Source organism: Chionomys nivalis, chromosome 21 (assembly GCF_950005125.1).
Source record: "Chionomys nivalis chromosome 21, mChiNiv1.1, whole genome shotgun sequence".
Taxonomy (NCBI): Eukaryota; Metazoa; Chordata; class Mammalia; order Rodentia; family Cricetidae; genus Chionomys; species Chionomys nivalis.
The window spans coordinates 4393691-4420630 of record NC_080106.1 but is presented as its reverse complement, the minus strand read 5'-3'; the positions used below and the strand labels follow the sequence as shown (position 1 = coordinate 4420630).

General features: G+C 48.0%; 2 protein-coding genes across 2 annotated transcripts in view; both read left to right on the top strand.

Moving 5' to 3' along the window:
* Sprtn (SprT-like N-terminal domain) overlaps positions 1 to 26940 on the top strand; it is a 164535-nt gene that overhangs the window by 122980 nt on the left and 14615 nt on the right. The gene's annotated exons all lie outside the window — the stretch shown is intronic.
* The window catches only part of Disc1 (DISC1 scaffold protein), a 162741-nt gene continuing 161065 nt past the window's right edge, over positions 25265 to 26940 (top strand). The window contains exon 1 of the mRNA XM_057753351.1: positions 25265 to 25380. Coding sequence (XP_057609334.1) covers positions 25323 to 25380 — 58 coding nt within the window. The 5' untranslated portion in view covers positions 25265 to 25322. The remainder of the gene's footprint in view (positions 25381 to 26940) is intronic.

Below are 26940 nucleotides of genomic sequence, written 5' to 3'. Positions count from 1 at the left end.
ACCCAGTTAGATTCCAGGACACGTTGACTGAAGTAAGGGTTGAAAAGACACCCCATAGACATGGTAACCCAAAGAGAGTCCATGATTGGCTGAAGTAAGGGTTGAAAAGACACCCCATAGACATGATAACCCAAAGAGAGTCTGTGATTGGCTACTGGTAGCAGATAAAATAGACTTTATTTTTATCTTGTTGCAAAGAACAACATTATATGATAAGTTCAATCCTGCAAGAATATATAATAACCAAAAAGAAAAGTGCTAATAAGTGGTGTCTGTGTGTGTGCAGGTGCATATTTACATGTGTGTGGAGGCCGGAGGTTAATGTTGTGGATATTTTTATATTTTTCAGTTTTTTCATCCCCCCCTCCCCACTTCTACCCCAAGACAGGGTTTTCTCTGTGTAGCCCTGGCTGTCCTGGAACTTGCTTTGTAGACCAGGCTGGCCTTGAAATCTGTCTGCCTACCTCCTGAGTGCTGGGATTAAAAGTGTGCTCCACCATATCCAGCCCATTTTCTTTTTAAAGATTCTATTGTTTTATGTGTATCGAAGTTTTGCCTGCGTGTATATCTGTGCACCACATGTATGCCTAATGCAGGCCAGGAGAAAACTCTGGATTCCCTGGGACTAGGGTTACAGACAGTTGGAAAAACAGCACTGAGCCATCTTTCCAACCTCTTCCACCTTATGTTTTGAGATAGTCTGTCGCTGAACTGGAAGCTTACTGATTCAGCTAGCACGGCTGGCTCCCAAGCCCTGGGAATTCCCCTGTTCCACTCCTCCAGTTTTAGGGTTACAGAAACTTATCAGGCATTTATTACCATTCCCAGCTTTTGTGTGCTCCAGGGGAACAGCACGTGCTTTGTAGCCGAGCCATCTCTCAGTCCTTCCATCAGTTTTTGATTATACATTTTGCTAAATTTTATTTATATATATTAGAATCAGTCATTTTGTTTCAGTTTTCGAGTTTTTTAGTTAATAGTGTCAGTCTTTTTATTTTTGCATGTGTATATATCCATATATATATATATACACACACAAATGGATATATATATGTATACACACATATATTTCATTCTCATATAATTTTGCAAAATTGCCCAGGCTGGCCTGTGTACTCTCATACTCTATGCTGATCTCAAACTCATGATGCTCTTGCCTTAGCCTCCCAAATGCTGGGATTGTATGTGCTTCCCACCACACCCAGCCTTTAGTTTTTTTTTTTTTTTTGGTTTTTCGAGACAGGGTTTCTCTGTGGCTTTGGAGCCTGTCCTGGAACTAGCTCTTGTAGACCAGGCTGGTCTCAAACTCACAGAGATTCACCTGCCTCTGCCTCCCAAGTGCTGGGATTAAAGGCGTGTGCCACCACCGCCCGGCCCAGCCTTTAGTTTTTAAAAGACAATACAAATCCCATTGAGCAAATGTTCCCCACTGTGTCCCTTGCCCTCCCCCTTTTAAAATAGAACCACTGGTTTTAATTTGGAGATTAAAAACTTTGGTTTTTTTTTTTTTTTCTGTATACAGAGTCTGTTTCAGGAGAAATGTATTTTGCAGTAGTTACTATCATAATGTGTCAATCATGTCCCATAAAATAGCATCAGCTACTGGCATCTTCTGGGTTTATACTCAAACTGTTCACACAGTAGCAATACGGCCCGATGACACGTTGCTGTCAGGTGAGGCACAACTCTATGCCACCTTCACATGTAAGTGTAAAGTCCTTTCCCCCCCTTTTTTTTTCATTTTATTTTCTCCTGGAAGAAGTCTCACTGTAACTCTTTTCGGTAATCCTTTGAAAAACAGAGTTGCTTTAAGATGGCAGGGGTAGAGTAGAGCCGAGGGTATGGCTCCGCAGAGGCTGCTCCGCAGAGGACCAGGGATCGTTTCCCACCGCCAGCATGGCAGCTCACAACCATCTGTAGCTCCAGTTCTAGGGATACCTCCATGGGCATCTGCATACTCAGATGCACACACACAAATGAAAATTAAATGCGGTGGGACTGCATAGCCCAGAGCTATTGCTTAACATGTGCGAGACCGTAAGTTCAGAAAACCAACAAGCCCTAGGAACATGAAGAACATGGGAGTCCAAGAATTTTTTTCCATGTCCATAATGTCAGTAGATGCCTCTGTGCCTGCCTTGTCAGCCTACACACACGAGAGAGAGAGAGAGAGAGAGAGAGAGAGAGAGAGAGAGAGAGAGAGAGAGAGAGAGAGAGAGAGAGAGAGAGAGAGAGAGAGAGAGAGAGAGAGAGAGAGAGAGAGAGAGAGTTAGTTTCTCTGGGGTATCACTTAGTACTTGCATGTGTGTATGACCAAAGAGCAGCTTCTTCAGATGGCAGAATCCTAATGGCATGGATCTGCAGGAAGGAAGAGCTGGGTCGCCACCACTTAGAACTCCCAGGTAGCCAGTTTTGGAGCTGCGAACCCAGGGGCATGGGTGGTAGTGGCGGGGGGGGGGGGTGTAATGGAGGTCATGGAGACATCTAATCATCATCTCAGGAGTTGCTCTGGGCACAAGGGCTTTAGGAATGGCACGTGTTTTTCTCTTTCCTTTGTAATGTATAAATTTTATAAACTAACTAGTGTGTGTGTGTGTTCCCCTCTCCTTTTAACTCTACCATAGGCTATAGTGTTTTCATTTAGATTTCAAATTATAGGGTGTTGAGGCAAATTATTGGGTATCGTAGAAAGAAATGGGTCTTTCAGGTAGGGCTCCCCTTCTTTCCCCCCATTTTTCTTCCCCTCACCCATTGCACCAAGACTAGGTGCACCACCACAGGTTCAAACGGGACATTTAGAAGTTCTGCTGTCTACCACACTGGGTGTGAACACAAATGACCAAATTGGTGGATTGTGTGGTATTGTTACCTGTTGGTTCTGCTATAGAGGGGAGTCTTGGGAACTCAACTTGTGTGACTTATTTGCCTTGAGTGTTTTACCTACGTTATAATTAAGGGCCCCAGAGAAGAAACAAGGGCTGGCGTGTGTGCAGATGGCATACGTGAGGGTTTGCAGGCGCCTTTATACTCTGCTGCTCACCTGCTCAGGCTGCAGGCAGCAGAAGTCATGACCTGGGTTTCCTGCAATTCCTGCAATCCCTCGACTTCCTGCACTTGCTGGCTGCATTCCCAACCTTCCTTTCCTCCAGCCCTTCCACTGTTTTGGAAGCACCTGTGCCAAGTCCTTTCCTGAGCGGGCTACCTAAAGTGCTTTCTGTTTTCCAAGTGTATGTGACAGGGAGGCTGCCTTTGTCAGCCAAGAAATCAAAATGGAGCCTGGGTGGTAATGTTGTATGCACTCGGGAGGCAGGCGCATCTCTGTGAGTTCAAGGCCAACCTGGTCTTTAGAGCGAGTTACAGGACAGCCAGGGCTGCACAGAAAAGTCCTGTCTCAAAACAACAACAAAAAAATGGTTTTAGGCATGCATAACCAGAGAGGTGTAGATTGCAGGACTTAGTGCTCCTGTATCAGATGGGCCAAGATTTGATGTTTAGGAAGGCTGTGCAGATACGAGAAAATAGGCTCTCATTCGGTGCTCAGGTCAGATCATTCTGTGTGTCACCGTCATACTGTGGTGACCACATGTAGAAGACAACTTGTCTCCACTGCCCTCCGTGGAGCAGACAGTACCTGGTTCCCACTGAAATGCCAAAGAAGTTAAAAGTCTACTTGAAAAAAGGTCAGTTGCTTCAAAGAAATACCTACCCTCTGACAAGCAGACAGATGCAGGCAGGACGTCAGCTCAAGACCAGGGTGAGAAAATCAGCATCATGGATGAGAAAGCCAGCAAGGATATCGAGATTTTGAAGACACAAACACACACGCAAATGCACATACACAGATACACATATACAGAAACAAACACATTTAACAGTTGTACACTTACATAGACACATGTACACACACCGTATACATATGCACACCTATACATGCCATAATGAAAAGAATCAGTGCTGATTAGCAGAGTCTGTTCTGAGAACTGCTCTTCCTCTCTCTTCAGAATAGACTGTCGCTAACCTGATCCTTCTCATTTATGGCGTCTCTGGAGGCTGCTCTAATCCACCATCTTATCCCAGAAGTCTGTTACCTTCTCAGCAGTTTTATGATTATATTGTCCTTCATCCTGACACATACCTACTTCCTGTATGTATTTATATATCCTGGATACGTTTAAAATATGCACATGTTCACTTATATACGGCATACAGTTATTGCTAAATAAAAGAGAATTAGGATTTTATACTATTTTTAATTTTTTTCATGGAAGATAGTATCAGAACAGGATCATACATTAATTTACATGTTGATCGATGTGTTTGTGACAGCTGATGATAAGTGGCTATGGCGTAGTCCAGGTGGCTGTGTAGCAGCTCCCTCAGCTGGATTTGTCGTAGTGTGTTTAAGGGTCATAAAGAGTTGTTAGCTAGGTATCAGGGGTCGTGCCTTTAATCCCTGCACTTGGGAGGATTGCTGGGGATGTGATGCCTGCCCAGGCTAAAGAATGAGACCTTGTCTAGAACAAACAAAAATTAATTAGTAAAAAGTCTGTATCATTATAAACAACACTGACACAAATGTTCTCATAACGGCATTTGAGTTTGCTTTCTTGGCGTAAGTCACTGAGAGTACAATAGCTAGGTGACACAAATGTTTTTGTTATTTACTGAAACTTGAGTTGATTTCTTCTGGAACATTTGTGAGCCAGATCCCCTTTTAAATCATTGTTCCCCAGGTAAATGTTTACAAGTGCCTCTTCCCAGGGCCGTGGCATCACACCGCAGTTTCCCCTGAGGTTACGGTCGGGTGCTCTGGCAAAGCCTTCCACTTACTCAGCCCTAACACCAGTGACAGGAACTCCAAGCACCCACTGCTCTGAAGCACCGGTACGTGCTCCAGAGGAGAAAGGCTTCCTGTGATTACTTTCCAGCATGAAAATAGAGCGTGTGTCTCCGATTATAGGCTCCGTTTGCCAGCACCCAGCCCCATTCTGATTTGGGGATTATGAGATTAACAGATGTGACTTATTTAATCTTCATCAGCACACGGTCAGGTGACAGCGTCATCATAGGTCATTAGAACTGAAGCACGGAACCCTGATGGCGAGGGCTGACAGTGGGAAACAGAGCTTCCGCTTTCTGTTTCACACACGATCCACCCAACAGTGTCTTAAGCTGCACCAGAAGCCTGCAAAATATAGTTGGCATATTCAAGCGTTTTTATGGAAGTCTTTATTATCTAAAAGGCAATATCCTTATTCTTGCTTAAAAACAATGACAAGACAACACTTGGGAGGCAGAAGCATGCAGATCTCTGTGAATTTGAGGCCAGCCTGGTCTACAGAGCTTCCCTGACAGCCAGGGATACACAAGATACCCTGTCTCCAAAAACAAAAACATTGACAAGGGAAGAGAATATGTGCAACAATTTGTTCATCCTGTTAGGTGTCACGTGGCATTGTGGTCATTTGTTGGTACACACATTTTCAGATACTCATGCTCATGCATTTAAGAGGAAGCAACACGAAATTCTTTACCAACTTAAAAATTGCTACTAAAGAGGAGTCTTTGGGCTGGTGAGATGATTTAGCAGTACAGAAGTTATCCTCTGACGCTCAAACACATACCATGGCACTATTCTGAAGTGTTCTTGAAGTGCAGTAAAAGGGACACTGTGACTTCGTGTGGTCGCTGGATGTGTAGCCAGCTAAAATAGCCTGTTTCTGAGTACAGAAACCTGCCATTTATACACCTGGGCCGAAGCTGGCCCTGCTGCCTTCTTGTATATGGCCCATGAAGGAGACAGCCAGTAAAGTACCAGGATATTCTGTGCCAACACTTCTAGGATGCGGCTTAAGTAAGTTGGAGAATTCTACCTGAGCCAGGGAGATGACAGATGCGGGCCAGTCACTAGCCCGGAGGAGCTTTGGAACTCCTGCCCCAAACGTGTTTCCTTTATTTATTTATTTATTTGGTTTTTTCGAGACAGGGTTTCTCTGTAGCTTTTGGTTCCTGTCCTGGAACTAGCTCTTGTAGACCAGGCTGGCCTTGAACTCCCAGAGATCCACCTGCCTCTGCCTCCCGAGAGCTGGGATTAAAGGCGTGCGCCACCGCCGCCCTGCTATGTGTTTCCTTTAAATAGCAGATTTGACGTCTGCTCAGAACAGCTCCAAGCCAGCGCACAGAAAGTCATTCAGCACTGAGCATCTTTGGTCCCCAAAATAGGCTCATCCACTAAAGGAGACAGTGGTCAAGGTCAGAAGTGCCCTGAGGAGAGGACCTGGAAGATGCCTCACCAGACTGAGGGCCCTGCAGACAGGACTCAGAGAAGGACAGCGAGAATCATCTGTTCAGGGCCAGGGAGTCTGCTCAGTCACTAAAGTGTTTTTCTTGCAAGCACAGGACTTGAGTTTGATCCTTGGACCCATGTGAAAGAAGCCAGGAGTACAGCTCTCATTGTAATCCCTGCACTGGGAGGTGCTGACAGAAAGCTCTGGAGGCTCTGGCCTGCTAGCATCGCCTCCTCGGCAAGTTCCAAGTGACACGGCCTTCATGTTCACTCAGACACACATGCTCCTGCACTCAAGCACACATGAACATGCCCACACGAGTATACACACTGTACTGGTTAGTTTTATGTCAATTTGACACAGTCTATAGTCGTCAGAAAAGAGAGAACTTCAGTTAAGAAAATGCCTCCATAAGATCTGACTGTAGTTAGGTGGATCTCTGAGCTCGAGGCCAGCCTTGTCTACAGAGTGAGTTCCAGGATAGTTAGGGCAGTTACAAAGAGAAACCTTGCCATTCAACCAACCAACCAACCAACCAGTCAATCAATCTGGCTGTCAGCAAGCCTGTAGGGCATTTTCTTAATTAGTGATTAATGGGGAGGGACCATTCCACTGTGGACGATACTGCACTCGGGCTGGTGGTCCTGGTCTCTGTAAGAAAACAGGCTGAGCAAGCTATGGGAGCAAGTCAGTAAGCAGCACCCTCCATGGCCTCTGTATCAGCTCCTGCCTTCAGGTTCCTGCCCTCATTGCTTTTTCTGATGAGCTGTTATATGGAACTGAGTGAAATAAACCCTTTCCTCTCCAAATTGCTTTTGGTCATGGTGTTTCACCATAGCAATGGTAACCCTAGCTAAGACACACACAAAAGAATCATCTCTACAAAGTCGACATAGAGGTCAACCTGAAACCAGTACCCTGAGCATGGGTGTCCCCCACTGCATCTGCCATTGTCACCTGGTTTTGTGCTTCCAGGAGGCAGACAGGGAGGAGCTGAAGAATGGGTACCTTCCTTTCTCTGAGGCTGTTTCCCTTCTGTGCACACTCTACATCCTGAGCTACCCTGGTCTCAGAGCTAACTTGGTCTCAGAGCTAGGATGCTCAGCATGTGTTCTGAGCAGAAACAAGCACTGCTCAGAGCACAGGAATGGAAGAGCAGGTGCTGCGGTTCCACCGCAGCCTGGGTTCAGGGCCTGAGACGGGGAGGGGCTTCAGCATGAAGAATGAATTGTCTGACCACCAGATGGTTTCACACAGTGGCTGACCCTGAATAGCCCACACTATCTTTATTTACACTTAAAAACAAGCATGTTTTTGCATACTAACAGACATATTTTTCTCACCCTCATTGGGTAACCTCCGGCAAACACAATTATGTCAAGTATATTTTTTCCCCAACTTATACATCAAAACATCTTTTAAGCCAAAAACAGTATCATTTTGCTAGCTTGGCCAACTGTTGAGCCAGGTACATTCTGTCTTTACAAAACTAAAAGGTGATTGACATAGGCACCCATTTTCAAGAACAACAATATCATTCAAACTTATCAAAGCATATTTACAGAAATATGGATGATCTGTCTGATGCTGTCAGCACTGAATCAGGACAGCTCCCAGGGTCCAGGGTGACACCTGGCATCCCCAGACAAGAAACCTGATAACATCAGCTCCCAAAGGATTTTAGCAGAAATTATTCAAGAAAAAAATGGGCTTTCCAAGTCCTGTGTGTGACTGACAAAGTAACCCTAAAAACCGCCAAGAGAGAAGAGTGTGCAGGCTGCGTGGTCCCAGCAGTATTCTACGCTTTCCTGAAGTTCACTGGTCCTTGCTGAATGAGACTGTCCACGTGGGCTTTGTCTCATCCAGAGACCCATTGTACAAGCACCCATTGGTCCCAACACAGTGAAGACAGGAACGGTGAGGAACACACTGGAAACCACCGACTGAGGAGGCCAGAATTGAGGTTCACAAGAACATTTTCTTCTCATGAGACTGGGTGCTCAAAGGACAGCAGTAGGCTGGCCCAGGGTCAGATGTCACAGCACAGGTGTGTTCGTTTGGCTTGGAACTCATCAAGTAGGCAAGGCAGGCTGACTTATGGCTTCGGGTTACTGTTTCTCCCTGCTCAGTTTTACAGGTGCTGTCTTATCAGATAGACATTTGGTTTTAGCTGTCTAGAGAGGGCTATTTTAGATAAGCAAAGGCTGACTTATCTTCCAGTCCTCTTGCACATTAGGGAGAGAAGGCATGCTGACTGGGTCAGGTTTCCAGAGTTGCTGTTGCCCTCCGAGCCCCTCACTGACAAATATTCATTGCACATATTTAAACTATCCCACATTCCAGGGAGATGCCCAGTCAGTGAAGTGTTATGGTGTAAACATGAGAACCCAAGCTTGATCCCCAGGGTCACGTGAAAAGGCCTGGCATGGAAAACACTTGTAACCCCAGAGCAGGAGGATCCCGAGGTTCACTGGCCAGCCAGACTCATCCCTGTGACAAATTCTTAGCCAAATGAAAGACACTGTTTCTTAAAAAAGAAGGAAAGAAAGTCAAGGCTTCTGATAAGTAACATACATACCACATATCTGCACATGCACATACACATACATGCACGAGATTCTACACACGTATGAGAGTGTTCTCTGCTCCTCTGTCTGATCTGGTTTCCTTCTCAGCAGAACCTCCAGGTCTGTCTTTCCCTTGGGTACACTGAGAAGTGGTGGGCAGATTGCAAAGATTTCCTGAGAGCACCTGCTATCTAGTGCCAGCCTGAAGTGCGCCCCACCCCCCCATTTGCTCCCTTGTCTGCTTCAGTGTGAGAGACTGGACTAACAGGACAGATGTTCAATGGATGAAGAAAATTGGGACACTCGACTTAGATGGATCCAGAGCTGTGCCCCTCATACTATGTGGCCCAATTTCGATTCTCTTCCACCCAGCCCTTATGTGATGGAGAGCATCAGAAGGCCAGTCCATCACTCTTCATTACACCTTCATCATTGTGGCTCATCATGTGTTTCTTCCTCTCCAGAGAGTGTTGTTGTTTTGGTAGCAAAGTGGATCCAAAAGAAATATGCTACATTCTATATCAGAAAACATCATCCTATAAATCAGCCTGTATCCATGACTAGGCTTTAATAAAAAAAAAAAACATTTATTTTGATGTTTTATGTACTGATTTTACTTTTGCTTTGAGACAAGATCTTACTTTGTAGCCCAGGCTGACCCCAAACTCGTGGCATCACTTATCCTTTCAAGTAAACCCTTACTTTCAGCTGTGTTTTCACAGGCCTGTGCCTGTGGTCAGCACCAAGGAGGCTGAGGCCAGAAAGTAGTGAGTTGTTGAGTCATATGGCAGATTCCAGATCTGCTTGGGCTACACAGTGAGACTCTGTCTCAGAAATCCAAATAAAGCCAGGCATGGTGGCACATACCTTTAATACATGCATGCAAAACAGTCATATACATAAAACAAAAATAAATTTAGAAATCCAAATCAATCAGCGACAAGTATTTTATGACCACAGGAGCAATACTAGGGACAGACAGAAAAAGGAAAGCCCCCCCCCTCCCGCCCCGCTGCCACACACACTCTTACTTCTCTCGAGGGGATCTGCTGGAGTGTGGGCTAATGGTGGAATTCCAGGATGGGAGGAGAAGTCAGTGGAAAGAAGAGCCAAAGAGGCCTCGGAGAGCATCCCACTGGGGACTGGACCTGGCCATCGCCATCTCCATCACAGGGTCCTTCTCCAAGACCCAGGTCCTGCTCTCTGCCTGGGTGCGCATCTAACACCACCATAAGCACCCTCAGTGTGCTTGGCTTCCAGCCTGCAGCTGCTCTGAGAACTGAACAGTGGGAATGGGAGGTGCTGACCCCTTGGGGGCAGACTGAACTGCTGGGTGGTCGGTGTTGGCCCCGGCCCCATCAGCCGCTACAGAGCAGGTGTGGTTCTGGTGCTGCTTGGGTGCCTGGCTGCATCTGGAATCCTCGTTGGCTTCAGAGAGGTCAGGCAGAAAACAATAACAGACCCACATGTGAACGGATGAAAAAGGAGAAAGGAAAACGGTTCATCACACCCCTGCACCTCCCTCCTGAACAATACAAGGCTCAGTCTGGCAGCAAGTAAATCGCTACAGAAGAGCCGCAGTGGGAAGCAGCAGCTTTTCTTCCCACGAGGTCACTGTCACGTACTGAAAATTAACAAGGTGTGACACCCATACACGTGCTTCTGTTTACAAACGTAATTCGGGTTGTTATTCTTTTTCTGCTTTTTCCCCGTCCATACACCTAGGAAATGCTGTCACAATGGCACATTGAAACGAAGCACTTTCCCCTTTTCCTTTTTTCCTTTTTGATTTTTTTGAGACAGGGTTTCTTTGTGTAGCCCTGGCTGTCCTAGAATTGGCTCTGTAGACCAGTAGTAGACCAGGCTGGCCTTGAACTCAGATCTGCCTGCCTCTGCCTCCAAAGGTGTGTGCCACCATCCACCACCCAGCTTGCTCTTCTGTTCCTAAAACTGGCAGTCCCTGCCTTCTTCCGTTCCTGGCACTGCATATGAAACATCCCAACAAAATGGGCCACTCAAGGTGTTTGGCACTGTTTTAGTCTTAACTAGTTAAAGCTATTTGGATTATTATTATTTTTTAAATAAGGGCCCCCTGAAGCTGCTAGGGAAGGACAGCTGGGCTGCCAAATGCCACTGCCTGGGAGCAAGGGCTCCATCCTTTCCCTCCAGGACTCTAGCTCCTTGGCCCCAGCTGTAGTCAGTCCTGTGTTCCCACAGCCAGAGAGTGTAAAGAGGCGGGTCTGTAGATGAGGCTTCCCGGAACATAACCCGAGGGTGGGTGGGGACAGACCCCAGGGGACAGGGTCCCGTTCAGTACCTGTTAAGTGGCTACATGAGGTTCTGTGTGAGGCATTCCTGCCTGCGTGCCCAAATCAGCCCGTCCTGCCTGGGACTTCTGAGAATGAATGATCTTTAGTCATGGGAAAGATCAGAAGAAGGGGCTAGAGACTTGGGCTGCAGGGCAGGTAGAGCCTCGCAGATGATGGGGAGTGTCTGGGCTGCCCTCCATAAAGTTTAGCAAGTCTCCGGGAAGAAACTGTAGACCACTGACCCCCAAAGATGGTTATGAGAATGGAAACCGGTTCATATGACCAAGTTTAAATTTGGAATTCTAGGAAGAAACCTGAGGGAACACTGACCTGGACAAAAAGCATGCTCGATGAGTCCATGACATGCAAGTCCAATACGTGTGTGTATTTTGTTTGTTTGTTTGTTTCAGTTTTTCAAAACAGGGTTTCTCTGTGTACCTTTGGTGCCTGTCCTGAAACTAGCTCTTGTTGACCAGGCTGGCCTCGAACTCACAGAGGTTTGCCTGACTCTGCCTCCCTAGTTCTGGGATTAAAGGTGTGCCCACCACTGCCTGGCTTATGTGTATTTTATACTACAAAAATACCTAGAGGCCTGTCCAGGTTGCTCCTCTCTCTCTGTCTCTCTGTGTATATGTGTGTGTTATTTTTTTTTTTTTTTTTTAGGCAGGGTCAAACTCATAATCCATCTGCCTCAGCGTTTTGAGTTCTTGAAGTACAGGCATGTACCACCACACCCAGATCCTGTCCATTTTGTATGTGTGAGCATGTGTGTGTTTGTAGCTATGTGTTCGTATATGCAGGTAGAAATGGGTGTGTGTCAGTCAGAGGTCAACTCTACACGCTGTTCCTCAGGCCTTCGGTTCTTGTTTTGTTTACTTGTTTATTTATTTATTTATTTATTTATTTTTTTTGGTTTTTTTCGAGACAGGGTTTCTCTGTGGCTTTGGAGCCTGTCCTGGAACTAGCTCTGTAGACCAGGCTGGTCTCGAACTCACAGAGATCCGCCTGCCTCTGCCTCCCAAGTGCTGGGATTAAAGGCATGCGCCACCATCGCCCAGCGTTTATTTTATTTTTGAGATAGGGTCTCCTTGTGGAGCCGTGGCTGTGCTTTAACTGATTATGTGGACCAGGACAACCCAGAGCTCACAGAGATCCAGGAGTGCTGAGATTAAAGACTGCTCTACCAGCTGGTTTAGGTCCTTGTTTTTTTTGAGATAAGATCTTCCCTGGCCTGGGGCTGGCCAGATAGGGTAGGCTGTCTAGAAGATAGATCCTCCTGGCTGCTTCTCCAGAGAGATTACAATCAGGGGCCAACAAGATATTTTTTATTTTTATTTATTTTTGCATAGTGCTGGTGTCGAACTCAGGTCCACGTGCTCACATAGCAAGCTCGTTGCCAACGAAGCAGTCTTTCCTGCTGGCTCCCTTGTCCTCCGGCTAGGTTTGAAAGGGAAGAACTGTTGGCATAAAAACCCAGAGGTAGCTGTGTGTGACAAATCAGTGTTAATCCCCAAACAGAGGCAGGAGGATCTCTGTGAATTCAAGAGGCCAGCCTGGTCTGCATTGCTAGTTCTAGGTTAGACCTTCTACAGCGAGACTTTATCCAAAACAAACAAACCACAAACATAAAACCCCCAAACACAAAATCTAAAGGTGTGAATGTTTCAGACACAGTTGTCTGATGGTGCCTTTAATCATGCCCCCGTAACTCTTGAGCAGGGAAAGTGCTAGAAGATGTGATAATGGAATGAATGTGTTCACTTAAATATAAGTTTATGTCTAACTCTATCCTGCCTTTCCCCTCTACAATTGGTGTCTCTTGAATAAGCTCTGACCAGGCTCTTGTGGCACAAATATTATTTCTTTTCTGCATTTGTTAGTTGTGGTAGAGTTTTAAAGGCATTATTTAGCAACCAATGACAAACATGAGTTCAAGGTCTTCATGTGGTAGATGGAGGCCTTAAGAAGACGGGTGTGACCTGCTCTTCCTTGTGCTCCCCTTCTGATGTTACTGCTATCGGGGACATACAGAAGTGATTTCCTCTCGGGTTCCTGAAGCCAACTGCTGAGCAACAGGCTCAGCCTGGCAGGGAAGGGACAGTGGGGCCCTTGTGGGTAGAACCAGTGGTGATGTGAGAGGCCTGATGGAATTTCTTTGGCCCTGTGATTTTGTTTGAAAAAACAAATCCTTACAGAATTGTTTTCTAACATACTGGGAGAGTAGCCCAAAGGACCCGAGAGTCAGGAATGCTCAGCATAGTGGTGAAATGAATTAGACTCAGGAAAGATCCAGCCGTGGATATCCAGTCATATTTGAGCCTGAAATTCCAACACCAAGCCTTGGAGAGCAAGATCCACCGGCTCCCTCACACCCCTCCTCCACGCTCCCTGGCTGCTGAATCACAGCTCCAATTACGAAGCATACTGACAAGTGACCAGCAAACTCCACATCTGGTTTTGATCTTAAGTGTGTTCCTTTGTCTCCTCGCCGTGGAAAACACCCGGAAAAGTCTTGAAAGCTGATTAGCTCCAAATTTACTTGAAGAAAGAAGGCCAAAGAGTTTGATGCAAACTTTCTTTGTTCCAGTTGCCAAGCGGCCTTCGGCCTCCTCATTTGATCTGTGTGATCCTCTCTTCGCACATAGGCCTGTGCTCTCGATGCCACAGTCTCTCTCCCGGAACCGGGACCCGCTTCTTCACGTTTACCGAGCCCTTGTCATCTCTGGCAAGCATTTGAGTACCGAGGGGATTTCTCCATCACGTGCCACACACAAGCCCCTTTGGCAAGCTGCTTACCCATCCCCAGGCTCTTTGGGAGGAAATGTGTTATCGCATGCATTTCCCTCCAAATTAATATGTTTGCTTTACAAACTCAAGTTTCCTGCCCAGTTTTCATATTTCAACACACACACTTTTCTGTGCCCTTAACTCTTTCCTTGTATTTAAGGATGTGTGATAAGTCAGGCATGGAGGCTTGTGCCTGTGGTCTCAGTTCAAGATGCTGAGACAGCATTGTGACCTTGAGCCTAGTAGGTGTCGAAGATGCTGGTGTGTGTGTGTGTGTGTGACAGAGAGAGAGAGAGAGAGAGAGACAGAGACAGAGAGAGACAGGCAGAAACAGAGATAGATACACAAGAGACAGACACAGAGAGAGAGCATGCTAGTTTGCTACTGATAGGAAATACATTAATTTAAGATTATCAGTTTATTATCCAATTTTCTTGGAAAAGATCAAAATTTGGCCTAGGACTGGGAGGCAGTTTTGTAAATGAAGTGCCTGTTACACAAACTTGAGAATCCTGAGTTTGGATCCCCAATAACCACATAAAAATCCAAGCGTCTGTGTGCTAGCTCCAAGGGGAGGGGAGGTATATGTGGATTTCTGGTCAGCCAAGCTAGCCAAGGCGTGAATGCTGAGCTCTGTGAGAAACCACCTAAAAACCAAGGCAGGAGACACAGAGAAGGACACCCAGATTCAACCTCTGCTCACATGTTCCTGGGTACCTGGATGCTCAAATCAACACACACACACACACACACACACACACACACACACACACAGAGCTTAGTTCTACCTTGTTCTATTAGAATCACAAAGACGTTTCCAGCGAGCAGTCTCCTTTTTAAAAGTAGTCAAATAGGTTTTCTGTAACTGTGTTTGCATGCGCCATGGTACACGTGTGGAGGTCAGAGGAAGCCTTGTAAAATCCCTTCTCTTCTGTTGCATGGGTCCTAGAGTTAGAGCCCAGGATGTCAGATTGGTGATACGTGTCTTTACTGGATGAGTAATCTCAATGGCCCTCTGTGGGGTTCTGTTGTTTGTTGGTTGTTTGAGATAGGATCTTGCTGTGAAGCTCTGGTTGGCCTGGTGCTTCCTATGTAGCCCTGGATGACCCCAAACTTATGGCAGTCCTCCTGCTTCAGCCTCCCAGTGCTGGGAAGATAGGCGAAAATTATCATGTCCAGCTTGCTGTACCTCAGTATATCAAAGCAAAGAGGTTTGGGGAAAGATGGAAGGACTTCAGTTAAGAACTTGGGGGTCTCTGGGTTTCAGAGTTCCTGGTCTAATGACATTCCGTGTCAGCACCCCAGCCTGGTAGGAGAGGTGCAGAGGACCCTGTTAACTACAGGCCATTTCTGGAGCTACCCATTCTCTGTGCTCTGTGGGCCTGGAGGACCTGGAGGCTGTGCACAAGGCCACCATGTTTCTGCTGACTTCATAAGCCTCTGGTCTTCACCCTGATGCTGAGGTTGCAGGCTCTGATCCTGCCCAAGGAAAGGCGGCTTTCTTCCCATGTAAACAGCTAGCAGGGGACACTTTCCTGTTTTCATTTTCTAGTATGAGTTTGGGTGTCGTTCACTCCCAAGGCGGCTTAAATGGTCCACTCGAGTCCCCTAAGCGTAGCAAGCACCCTCCACTGCTGAGCTGTCTACCCAGCCCCTGATTTTCTCATGTTATCAGTTTTCAAATGCTTTTCAGTATAGATAGAAATTTGATCTTTAAACTGACATATTATAATTGTTACTTAATCAAATGTTTGGGGTCACATTTCCACTTCTGTAGGTTTCTTTTCTTTTCTTTTCTTTTTTTTTTTTTTTTTTTTGGTTTTTCGAGACAGGGTTTCTCTGTGGTTTTGGAGCCTGTCCTGGAACTAGCTCTTGTAGACCAGGTTGGTCTCAAACTCACAGAGATCTGCCTGCCTCTGCCTCCCGAGTGCTGGGATTAAAGGCGTGCGCCACCACCGCCCGGCGGTTTCTGGGTTTCTATTAAAATATTTTCTCAGGGGCCTGAGCTCCATTGGCAAAGTGTTGCTGTATGAGTGTGACGGCCTGAGTTCTATCTCTGGGACCCCTGTGAAAGCTCACAGCAGTGAGCCTCTGTAATCCCAGCTCAGGGAAGGTAGAGACAGGAGGATGCCAGGGACTTGCCGGTCAGTCAGCATAGCTGAATCAGTGATCTCCAGGACAAGCAAGAGACCCTGTTTCGAAAAATAAAATTGAACGTGGCATGATGGCCTTCAACCCCAGCACTCAGAAGGCAGAGGCAGATAGATCTCTGTGAGCTGGAGGCTAGCCTGGTCTCCAGAGAGAGCTCTAGGGCTGCCAAGGATATATAATGAGATCCTGTCTCAAACAAACAAACAAAACAAAAAATAGAAAAATGAGAGTATTTAAGGAAGACACAGAATGTTGAACTCTAAAGTTCACACACACACACACACACACACACACACACGTTTTCTCAGGTTGAACTTATAGGAAGAAATTCCGGTGGGCTGCTGCTCTTTGCTTTTCTGACTTCAACACCTTCTTTTATTTACCTGCTTGTCTTGTTCTCCATGTTTTTATTTACGAGACAGCGCGTCAGCAGAAAGTGTGAATAGCGTGTCAGCAGAAAGTGTGAATTTGCACTTATTTATCCTTATATTCCTGGTGCCTGCCCTTGGGTCCCAGGCTGCTCATGACCACTGTGCCTGGCTGGTTTCATTACCTTATGCGATAGTTTCCCTGGATGTTTAGACACTGTGCCAGCTCAGGGAATACCTAAGGATTGGGAAGGTCCTTTGTGCCCACTTTATGAATGTGGATCCAAGGACATTTCAGACTGGTAGGTCTTTTGAGCATCTACAGCACACTACGGCAGTGCAAGAGAGATCCCGAAAGTGCCAATAGAGGAATGCCTTTCTTCCCTGGGTGCAGAAGCTGGCCAGCTTCTCTTTCCTGGACTAGAGATGGGCCTGCATTGCTCTGCTCTGGAGAAGAGCCAGGCCTCTCCCAGCCTTTGTGCCTTTGGGGGCAGTATCTGAAGCCGTTCTGCTTGCCTGACCCCTCATTGCCAACTGCTTACCTTCAGGCCTCTTCCTGCTCCCAGGGAGCTGAGAGGTTGGTGCTCCGGTTCCATCGGTTCAGTAGGCACAGGCGGAGAGCGCCCCAGGTACTGCAAGCAGAGGTCTGGAGGCCCCGGTGCTGGGCACATTCAGAGAGGACCCAGGGAAAGTCGTGATCTCCCAGCAATCCCTCTAAGGAAAGGTCACCCAGGATACTGCCTGGTGCAGGATTTTTAGTCTACTTCTGCCTCCTTGTGGCTGCTTCTTAGAAGCTCTTGTCCCTTTTGTTCATTTAAAAAAGTATTTTGATATAAGCAAAAACCCATCTGTTTATATTTGTTAATTGATGTTTTCCTTTAAAATGTTAAGAGAAAGACAACGTCCCATCATGAGGAAGGGGCTGTCGTAAGCACTCGAACCCAGGGTGTTTCTGGATGGGCAGTCCCTTGTGTTCTGTTCTTTTCTGCCCTATTTGAATTTCTTTCTTTTCTTTTTCTTTTTCTTTTTTTTTTTTTTAAAAAAAACAAACTATCTTTTTTTATTTTACATACCAATCCCAGTTCCCACTCCCTTCCCTCCTCCCATTCCCTCCACATACCCTCCCACCCCACCCCCATCCACTCCTCAGAGAGGGTAAGGCACATTGTTTTGAGGAAGGTCCAAGGCCCTCTCTACTATATCTAGGCTGAGCAAGGTATCCATCCGAAGAGAATGGATTCCAAAAAGCCAGTACAAGCAGTAGAGATAAATCCTGGTGCCACTGCCAGTGGCCCCGCAGTCTGTCCGAGCCATACAACTGACATCCACGTTCAGAGGGTCTAGTTTGGTTTCTCAAGTTCCTTTGCTCACCCGCCAACCTTTGTATGTCTTTTGTAATTGAGCTCCCTTTCGTCTTCTCTGGGAAGCTGTCTTCAGTCCCTCCAGCCGGCTGTAGATTTACCCCCAACACACTTCTGAACTCACCATACTTTAAAAAATTATTTACTTTTATTTTATTGGTATGGGTGTTTTGTCTGTGTGTGCAGTGCCCTTGGAGTCCAGAAAATGATGTTGGGTCCCCTGGAACTGGAAATATTGGCAGTTGTCAGTGCCGTGTGTGATGGGACCCTAATCCAGGTCTTTCAGAAGGACAGCCAGTTCTCTTAACCCCTGAGCATTTCCCCAGCCCCCAATAGCCCTTTCTTCTTCTTCTTTTTTAAAATGTGTCTCTGTATATCTCCCAAAGATCTGAGGACTCTGTAGGCTTGTACCTAGACGCTGATGTGTGGTGCCACCCAATCCTCGAGGTGCCATGACTGACTTCAGCCTCTTTCTACAAGCTACAGAAAATCACACGAGCCTCACCAGGCGTTTCAGGAAAGGTTTTGAAACACAAAGGGAATGTTGGTGACCCCAAGTGAATGTTTGCTTGTTTATTTAAGACAGGATTTCTTGTAGCCCAGACTGGCCTCAGACTTTAAACTGATCTTTCCCCTTCATGTCTTGAATGCTGACCTACAGGTGTGTGCATCACTGTGCCTGGCTTATGTGGCACTGGAGGTGGAACCCAGGGCTTTGTCACTACTAACCCTGCTATCTGGCCCTCAGCCCAGCAGGTTTCTATTTTAAACCCCAACTTTATCCACGTGTGTTATTCATTCTTACTCCAAACAGGTGGGTCCAGACTTCCCAGCGCTAAGCATTGCTTGGATGGATCACTTCAGAAGGGAATTGCCCCTAGGCCCCAGGATGTCAAAAGATACCAACAGAGTGAGGTGAGGTAGGCTCTGGCTGAATGGTTCAGATGATGGGGACCTGGCTGAGCCTGTCCCCTCTGTCTGCCGAGGCATCAGACCCCAGCTCAAGCAGGTGACACCCTGCTGACCAGAGTGTGGAGCTTGAGGTCTCTGACTGTGTGTGTGTGTGTGTGTGTGTGTGTGGGCGGGGGGGGAGATGGGTCCTGAGATAGTGACCCACACTCACACACTCCTGTCCCTGTGTGTCCCCTGCCATACCTAAGACCTTTCACGAGTAAGCAAGAAACCCTCCAAACCAACCTTAGCCAACCAGCCAAAATCACTGTGGTAAACTGAGGCAGAAATGGGCTAACAGACTTTGGGCATTACATCTCTATGCGGACTAAAGCTCAGAAAACCTTCTCCTAACAGCCTTAGCCATCTGATGGCATCAGCCTGTTCTGAAAGCAAATCTCTAGCAGAGCCAGTCACCCGCAGGGGAAGATGAGTCTGCCACAGGGAGTGGAGTGAGTTTCTGGGAAAATTCTGGAAGTCCGCAGCCTCCCCTAGTGCCTCATGCTCGTCTTCCTAAGATGGGTTTCTAACAGCATAAAGGGTGGTTGCTTCTGTGACGTGCTAGCTTAGGCCACCCTGCTGTCCTTTGTGGCTGTTATCTGATTCTGTGCTAAGTGGGAAGCCGCTTCCTCCTTCCAGGCATTCACAGATGCGAGTCTTCATGCTGTCTACGCTATTTCCGGGGTTGAAGACAGATTACTCTTCTCCAATTCATTCCAGTTTATTATTTTTTTAAAAAAGAAAGATCTCTTTTAGATGATTAAATTTCCCAGAATTGTCTAGGCCTTGCCATTGTTCTCTGTGAGGACCTTTCTTACACCAGCCCCACAGCACAGCGAGCTGGGAATGCCCTGGGCTGTCTTTGCACAGGACCCTTGAGGGATAAATCTCCCAGTCACAATCCAGTTTAGCTGGCACATTCCAGCAGGCTCCAGCTGGAGGCTGCCTGGATGAACAGGGCATGGCTTCTCAAAGAGCTCAGGACTAGACCCCAGGAGGAAAGTCAACCCAGTGCCTGCCAGGCATGGCTCTCACCACTCACCGTGGGGCACAAGCAGGGGGAGGGATGCCATGCAGGAAAATGTGGCCACATACTGATTTATATCTTATAGGTCTCACTACAGAGAAGCAAAATCAATGTCATTTTTGTCTAGTTTAGTGTGTCCCGCTAGCTGGACACCTGCCTTCTGCAGCCTGGTTGCCTGTGTTTAAATCTCTGTCACAGCAACTGAGCTGAATCCTGGGGTACTGGGTATCCGCTGAAGTTTCCAGGTGCCTACGCCTCGAGACAAAGGACTGCACCAGGAACACACTGTGAGAAATAGAGATGGTTCAGGCCTGCGAGACAGCTCAGCTGATAAAGGCCCTTGCAGTCAACCCTGATGGCCTGAATTCAGTCTAAGGATCCCATGTGATAAGAAGAGAGTTGTAGCTGACCACTGAGAGTTGTCCTCTGACCTCCTGGCACATGCCTGTTGTAGCATGTACACGCCCATCCCCCAGGAAAGAAATAAGACTAAGAAGGTGAAGAAGGAGCAGAAAGAAGCAGAGGGAGAGCAAGGCAGCACACCCTGACAATGGGGACGGGCCAGTGAACCCAGGGCAGAGCAGCTGCTGTGCCCTCACGACCCTTCCTAGGTCACGCTTCCTCTGACCGTTTATGCGTCACGTTTTCTGCACATGCTCTGTTTGCTGTGTGTCGTGCAGGTGGGGAGGGGCTTCCAGTCTCATGTGGTCAACTGGCTTCTTTCATGTGTTCATCTGGATTCTGCTTTCTCCAGTCCCTACTCTCCTGGCTGGGCCTCTTACAAGAGCTCCCGCAGGCTCTGCCCTCACTACTCGAGTTGTCTGTGAAGGTGAACTCAATATAACAAGCTTAATCTGGGTAGGACAGCACCTGGCAGGCAGGACTTGTTACCCAGTCAGCTCCTAAGAGAGTCCTGGGTTCTCAAATGTGTCTTTTGAAATTCATTGACTTGGAAAAGAGTTTTACGTTTTGTCTTCTCAGCTCATGGTTCCTGGCTGCAGATGCACACCCCTTGATTTTAATATGCACATCACATGCAAATGCGATGGATTATGCAAATTCCTATACGAAGAGCAATTGCGGTTTTGGCCAGTGATGGATACAGACTCTGCGCTGTGGCCTCAGGCATTATTCTTCGAGGTCGCCTCATCTCGGCTGTCATGAAGAATAGGAAGAACTTTCTGACAATATTTAACTTGTTGAAAGAGCAACGATCTCCTTGTTGTGTGCTCAGTAACCCTTTGTGTGGAGACATTAATACACCTCGGCATTCAGAATGAGAGTCAGAAGCACAGGAAGCTAAAGGTGTGACTTCTTTGCTTGCAAGCAGCAGGACTCACAGTGGCTGGTCCTCACCATGGCTGTCCTGCCCACAGAGGCCCCTCGCCCATGCGTTGTCCTGTGTTCCTGTGTCTCCATCTGGGTACCCTGGAGGCATGAGTTGTAGGCTCTGACCTCCACTGGGCCAAACAGGATCTCATTCCTAGAGGTCTGGAGTTGACTCCGAATGGGTCATGTTCTCCATGAGACTGGATTAGAAACCCCTGAAATCAGGAGTAACGAGAAGCAAGAGTTACCAGAAAAGCAGCAGTGATGGTGCCGCTGGGACCTCTGGCATCCTCAAGCTGGCCATGGTCTTTGCGGAGCACCAGCCTAACCCTGCTTCCTGACTCTGCGAACAGCTTAGATCCTTAGCAGAACTCCTGCTCTTGGAGCATATCAGTTGTGATTAACCACAGTTAAGAGCCTTAAGTGATACAGTACCACCCCTTGGGGGTGGGGCAGCATCACAACACTGGTTACCGGGTCACAGAGTGTGGAGACAGGATAGCCAGTAGGTTCTCAAAGGTGAGCAGGGACTGCCACTCTAGCTTCTCACCTACCTCTTGACTCCTAGGTCCAAGAATCCGGCCTGTCACAATGGATGATGATTCCAGGACATACAGATGACCCCTTCTAGATACTGTACTTCCCTGGGGTTGTAATGGAGACCCCAGAAGGCCATCCTGCTGTCTGCCAACTCTGGCATGAGAGTGATTGTAATGAGTGCGGCCTGTCACCACGCTGCTCCGCTCTGAGGGTCGCTCTGTGGAAGCAGAGCCGTGTGCACAGTGTCTCTCTGCAAGTCACTGTGCAGCGTGCAGTGGAGGACTAACCTCTCTGCAAGGCTTCAGATATTCCTCTTCTAAACCAAGTAACGTATTTTAAAATAAACAAATGAGTGCAGCGCCCAGGCTGGCCTTGAGCTTATGGCAATAAATCTCCCAAGTATTCTTTCCAAGATTACAAGGCATGAACCAAGGGCCATGAGATTTAGCAGAAATGTCTTTAGAGAGGAGACTCTATTTTAATAAGGACACAGTTCTGCCCGTTCTGTAATGGAAGCAGTTTAATGTAAGCAAGCAGCCACCAGGAAGCTGGCTGACCACCAGGGGGCAATGCTGTGCTGGAGACCCTGCTGATTTTTGCTGCTGGCTGGTCAGGCACAGGGGCTGTTGTGTCTGGGTGGGCCTCCGTGAATGGAGATCTAGGTTCCTGAGCCCACACACCCTGCCTATCCCTGCTGCCATGACCGCCATGCTCACGGATGCAGGGGGTAACAAAGAGCAGCTGGAGAAAGAGGCTGACTGCTAACTTCAGAGCACGCCATTCGTCCGCTTGAGGTCACCAGTAAACGGAGACTGCTCGTTCATTTCCCACTGACCTTTGGGCAAAGAACTGCCCCTGCCTTGATTACTGACAAAATACACGGTGTCTAGACTGGCCAAGCAGGATACAAGCAAAAAGACTGCCAAACCTTGCTGAGACAGGGTAAGACAGTTTTTCAAATTTTCCTGTCTTTGAAAACGGTCTGTCAGATACTCTAGGCCTCAGCCAAAGTTGGTGCCCCAGCGTTGCAAATGAGACTTTAGGTGATGGTCCAGGTAGCCGGTTATCTCTGTCATTTCTTGCACCTTTTGGAAGTTGCTTGATTATACTTCCTGTTTACTCAAGTAATACTATTTCCCTTCTCAGGTCTTAGATGGAGTTGAAGACTAGATAGCCGTAGTTACTTTCCTCTCATGACTTAATACAAGACTTAGACTCCTTAGGATAGGATAATATTGAAACATTTAGCATGTGTTTCTTGTTTGATGTTGTTCATGCTGATTGTAATTATAATTTTTAAGTATGTTTTTGCCTCTTCTTTTCCCTGGATAATACTTGATACTTGTTCTTTATTGTATATAGCTTTGTATTAGGCTTAGAATTCTCTTTAGACAAAAGAGGAGGTGCTGCAGGAACTCCTTCAGCCAATAGCCTTTAAGATACCAGTCCACTTTGGGCATGGTCTCATACACTATAAATGTAGACAAAAAGCATGCACGACCCCCTTGGCTGCTGGATTTGGTTCCAGTTCCCAGTGCACACATAGGATTGTGCATCACCACCCTTACTGAGAGAGTTTATTCCCAAATAAATAAACTTTTGTTATACTACACTCCGGGCCATTTCGGAATTCTTTTGTATGCCAACACTCACCTCCTGGTGAGCACTTACAGGAGACAAAACTACCTTCACTTTTATGGGTGTGCATGTGTGTGTATACAGGTACTCACAAACGAGGTGGCATTTTATTTATTTATTTATTTTATTTATTTATTTATTTATTTATTTATTTATTTTTGGTTTTTCGAGATAGGGTTTCTCTGTGGCTTTGGAGCCTGTCCTGGAACTAGCTCTTGTAGACCAGGCTGGTCTCGAACTCACAGAGATCCGCCTACCTCTGCCTCCCAAGTGCTGGGATTAAAGGCGTGCACCACCACCGCCCGGCGGCATTTTAATTAAAAATATGATTCTAATATTTTATGTTTTAAAAAATGCTTTACTTTCATTTTGTGTAGTTGTATATCTGTCTGTCTGTCCATCTGTCTGTCCGTCTGTCTGTCAGTGGGGGGGGCGTGATAGCCAGAAGACGGCATCTGATCCGTCTTCTAGAGCTGGGTTGGCAGGTGGTTGTGAGCTGCTCAGTACAGAGCCTATGGAACCAAACTCTGGTCCTCTGCAAGAACAGCATATGCTCTAAACCACCAGGCCGGCCATCTTTCCAGCTCTGCTTTCAGACAGTTGATGTCTTGTATTGGGAGGTATTCCTAGCTATCCGTGGGTGTGGGTCAGATATACCTGGGAATGCTCTACAGCAGGTTGACCGATTCCATCATATTTACTGTGGGATACCTCTCAGGGGAGGAAAGGGTTAATTCTAGCTTCCAGCTCCAGAACACAGCCCATCCCTTCAAGGCAGGGACTTGAAGGCAGGCCTGCCTGCTATCACACACAGCATTAACCTCCAACCAAGAGCTCCCTTTACTGCCAAGGAGGCACAGCAGGATCCACAGAGGATGCTGTCTGCCAGCTGGCTCATCGCTAGGCTTCTGTTCGGTTGGCTTTCTCACACAGTTCATGACTACCTTCCTTCGGAAGAGGTCCGCAGTGGGCTGGGCCTTCCTCACTAGCTAGCTGTCAAGGCATTTCTTACAGACATGCTGTGGACCACTCTGATTTAGGCAGTAACCGACTAAGGCTCTCTTCTCATGTGACCCCAGGCGGTGTCACCCTGACAGTTAAAGCTGAGTAGGACACTCACTCAGTGCCCTTTTCAACCCTGTCACCCACTGCACTAAATCCAGACTCTGCTCATGTCTTTATTAACTTGAGGCCCATCGGCCTGTGCCGTCTCGGAAGGTCCCTGGTGACAGGCAGCGTAGCCCGCACCAGCATCTTGTCCCTCTTCTAGCTGTCACAGGTCCCTCCCTTGCTGCCGGAACTCTCCCATGCTTCTTCACAGCATCCCACTCCTGCCTCAGGCTTCATCCACACCTAGGGCTCCAGGCCTTTGGCTTCGGGCTGACTACTTCGTGGAGTTCGGTTTTGTAGGTTTATTTTTGCCTCCGGGTCCAGAGGCGAGGTCATGAAGGGCCTGGCCCCTGACTGGCACTTCCTGTACCCACTGTCCTGTAGCAGGTGCTTTGCTGAATGAGCCAAAGGCAAGCGATGGAGGAGGTGAGCCAGCAACCTTGAGCTTGGCAAGGGCCAAGGCCTGTGCGCTCGGGCCAGCCCAGCGCTGCCAGAGATTTTCAGCAATGGACTCACAAGTCATTTTTGAACAGCTGCTCCCCCGATCCCCGTCATCTGTCACTTGGAGTAGGAAGGAGTCTCTGCCTTCTCCTTTATCCTTTCTCTCACTCCCAAAGTCTGGGAAAGGGCCCAGTCCTTCCGTCCCAGGACACCCTGCCCCATCGCACTTCCCCCTCTTGGTTTCGCGCAAGTGAAAAGCAAAACTTTCTGAGCCCTGCGGTCTGGGAGCCGCGAGGGGCGGCGCGCGCGTGCGGGCGTGCAAGGGGCCGAGGCTGGAGAGGAAGCGGCGGTCCTGGCAAGGAGGAAGGAGCCTCCCCATCGGCTCGGCCCCCTGCCCGTTTGCCACCGCCTCCCGCGGCCGCCAGCGCCGCAGTCACGGGCGCAGCAGGCGGCACGATGCAGGGCGGGGGTCCCCGGGGTGCTCCTGTCCCCGGCCGGAGCCACGGCGGCGCAGGTAGGGCCCGGGAGACACGAAGGGGGGAATGCGGCCTGCCGAAATCCGGGCGTGGCTCGGGTTACAACTCTGGTCCTACGCGCCCTGGTGCAGGGGAGGGAAATCGAGGCAAGGAACGGGCGTGCAGGGGGAGGGCGGTTCGTCTCCAGGGGCCACTGCAGTTCGCATTCTAGCACGTCCTAGCCCTGTGACCACGGACGACCCGAGCGCAGGCAGCCGAGGGCGCGCGCGGTCGCTCCTGCCCCGCGCGTGTCGGGGTGGCCTGGCAGGCATGGGGTGCGCTCGAGTGTGGATCGGTCTTGGGACTCGGGTGACCCGCGCAGATCCTGCGGGGACGCAGGGCGAGGTTGGGAGAGATGTGGAGAATTGCAGCTCGCACCTCCCGGGGGCTGCTCGCCGCCCACTTCCGATTGTGGATTGTGACGCGCAGGGCAGCGCGGGCTGAACGGACTCACTCCATTTCCTCTATCAGTCTGAGCCACCTACCAAAACCCTGTGGTGACATCAAGTTAAGTGGGTGGCCGCTTTTCAGCAACGAAGAGACCTCAAGCAACCCACTGTCAGAAAGCTGAGAAAAGGAGCGGGGTGGCAGCACATGCCTTTAATACCAGCACTTGGGAGACTGAGACAAGAGGGTTGCCGAGATTTTCTAGGACAGCCTGGGCTACGTAATGAGACACTATCTCAAAACCAAAACCAGAACAGAACAAAAACCAAGCACGGAGCCCTGCTTGAGACTGGAGCTCTGCAGTTTGGGCGGGCAGTGCTGAGGGAGGGAAGGCCAGGGACTTAGGTGCTTCTTTTAGCTCCTGGAGCCCTGGTTTCCTCATCTGTGAAAGGAACACTAACCTCCTGCCTCCCAGTCTCCATAACCAGGTTGTGTGAAGCCATTTTTGCAAATGGGAGTTGGAAAACACGGAATTGGTGGTGGGGTGTGGGGGTAAAAGCCTCCTGCATGCCCCGTCCTAGACTCATGACTCAGTTTCCCAATCTGTAACTTGGAACTAATTTCCCTACCTACTCGGTAGGGTTGTTAAAGGGTAAAGACAAGGAGCCTTTGGCCCAGTGTCTGAGATACACAGCAAGCTCTCAAAAGTCTCTTAGTTGCCTAGGCTAGCCTTAAACTAACTGTGTATCCCAGGCTGGCCTTCAACTTGGTATTCTCCTGCCTTGGCCTCCCAAGTGCTGGGATTACAGGTGGGTTCCATTACACACTGGCGCTTAATCATTGTTTTGACTGTGTAAGACCTAAACAAGCAGGGGCGATAAAGGATGCCCGTGTGAAGTGGTTAGCGTCTGAGAACAGGATATTTTAAAAGACATTTGGCATCTTGTGTGGAGACTGCTGAGTTTAGCCAGGACTCTGCCCACAGCAGAAGAGCCCGGACAAAAGCCTGCTGAGTTGCCATCCCAATCCTCAACTTTCTCTTTTGTTTACAAAAAAGAAAAAAAGAGAAAGAAAGAAAGAAAGGAAGGAAGGAAGAAAGAAAGGAAGGAAGAAAGAAAGAAAGAAAGAAGAAAACACTTGGGCTGCCTTAGGGTCTATGAAGCAGAGCGTCT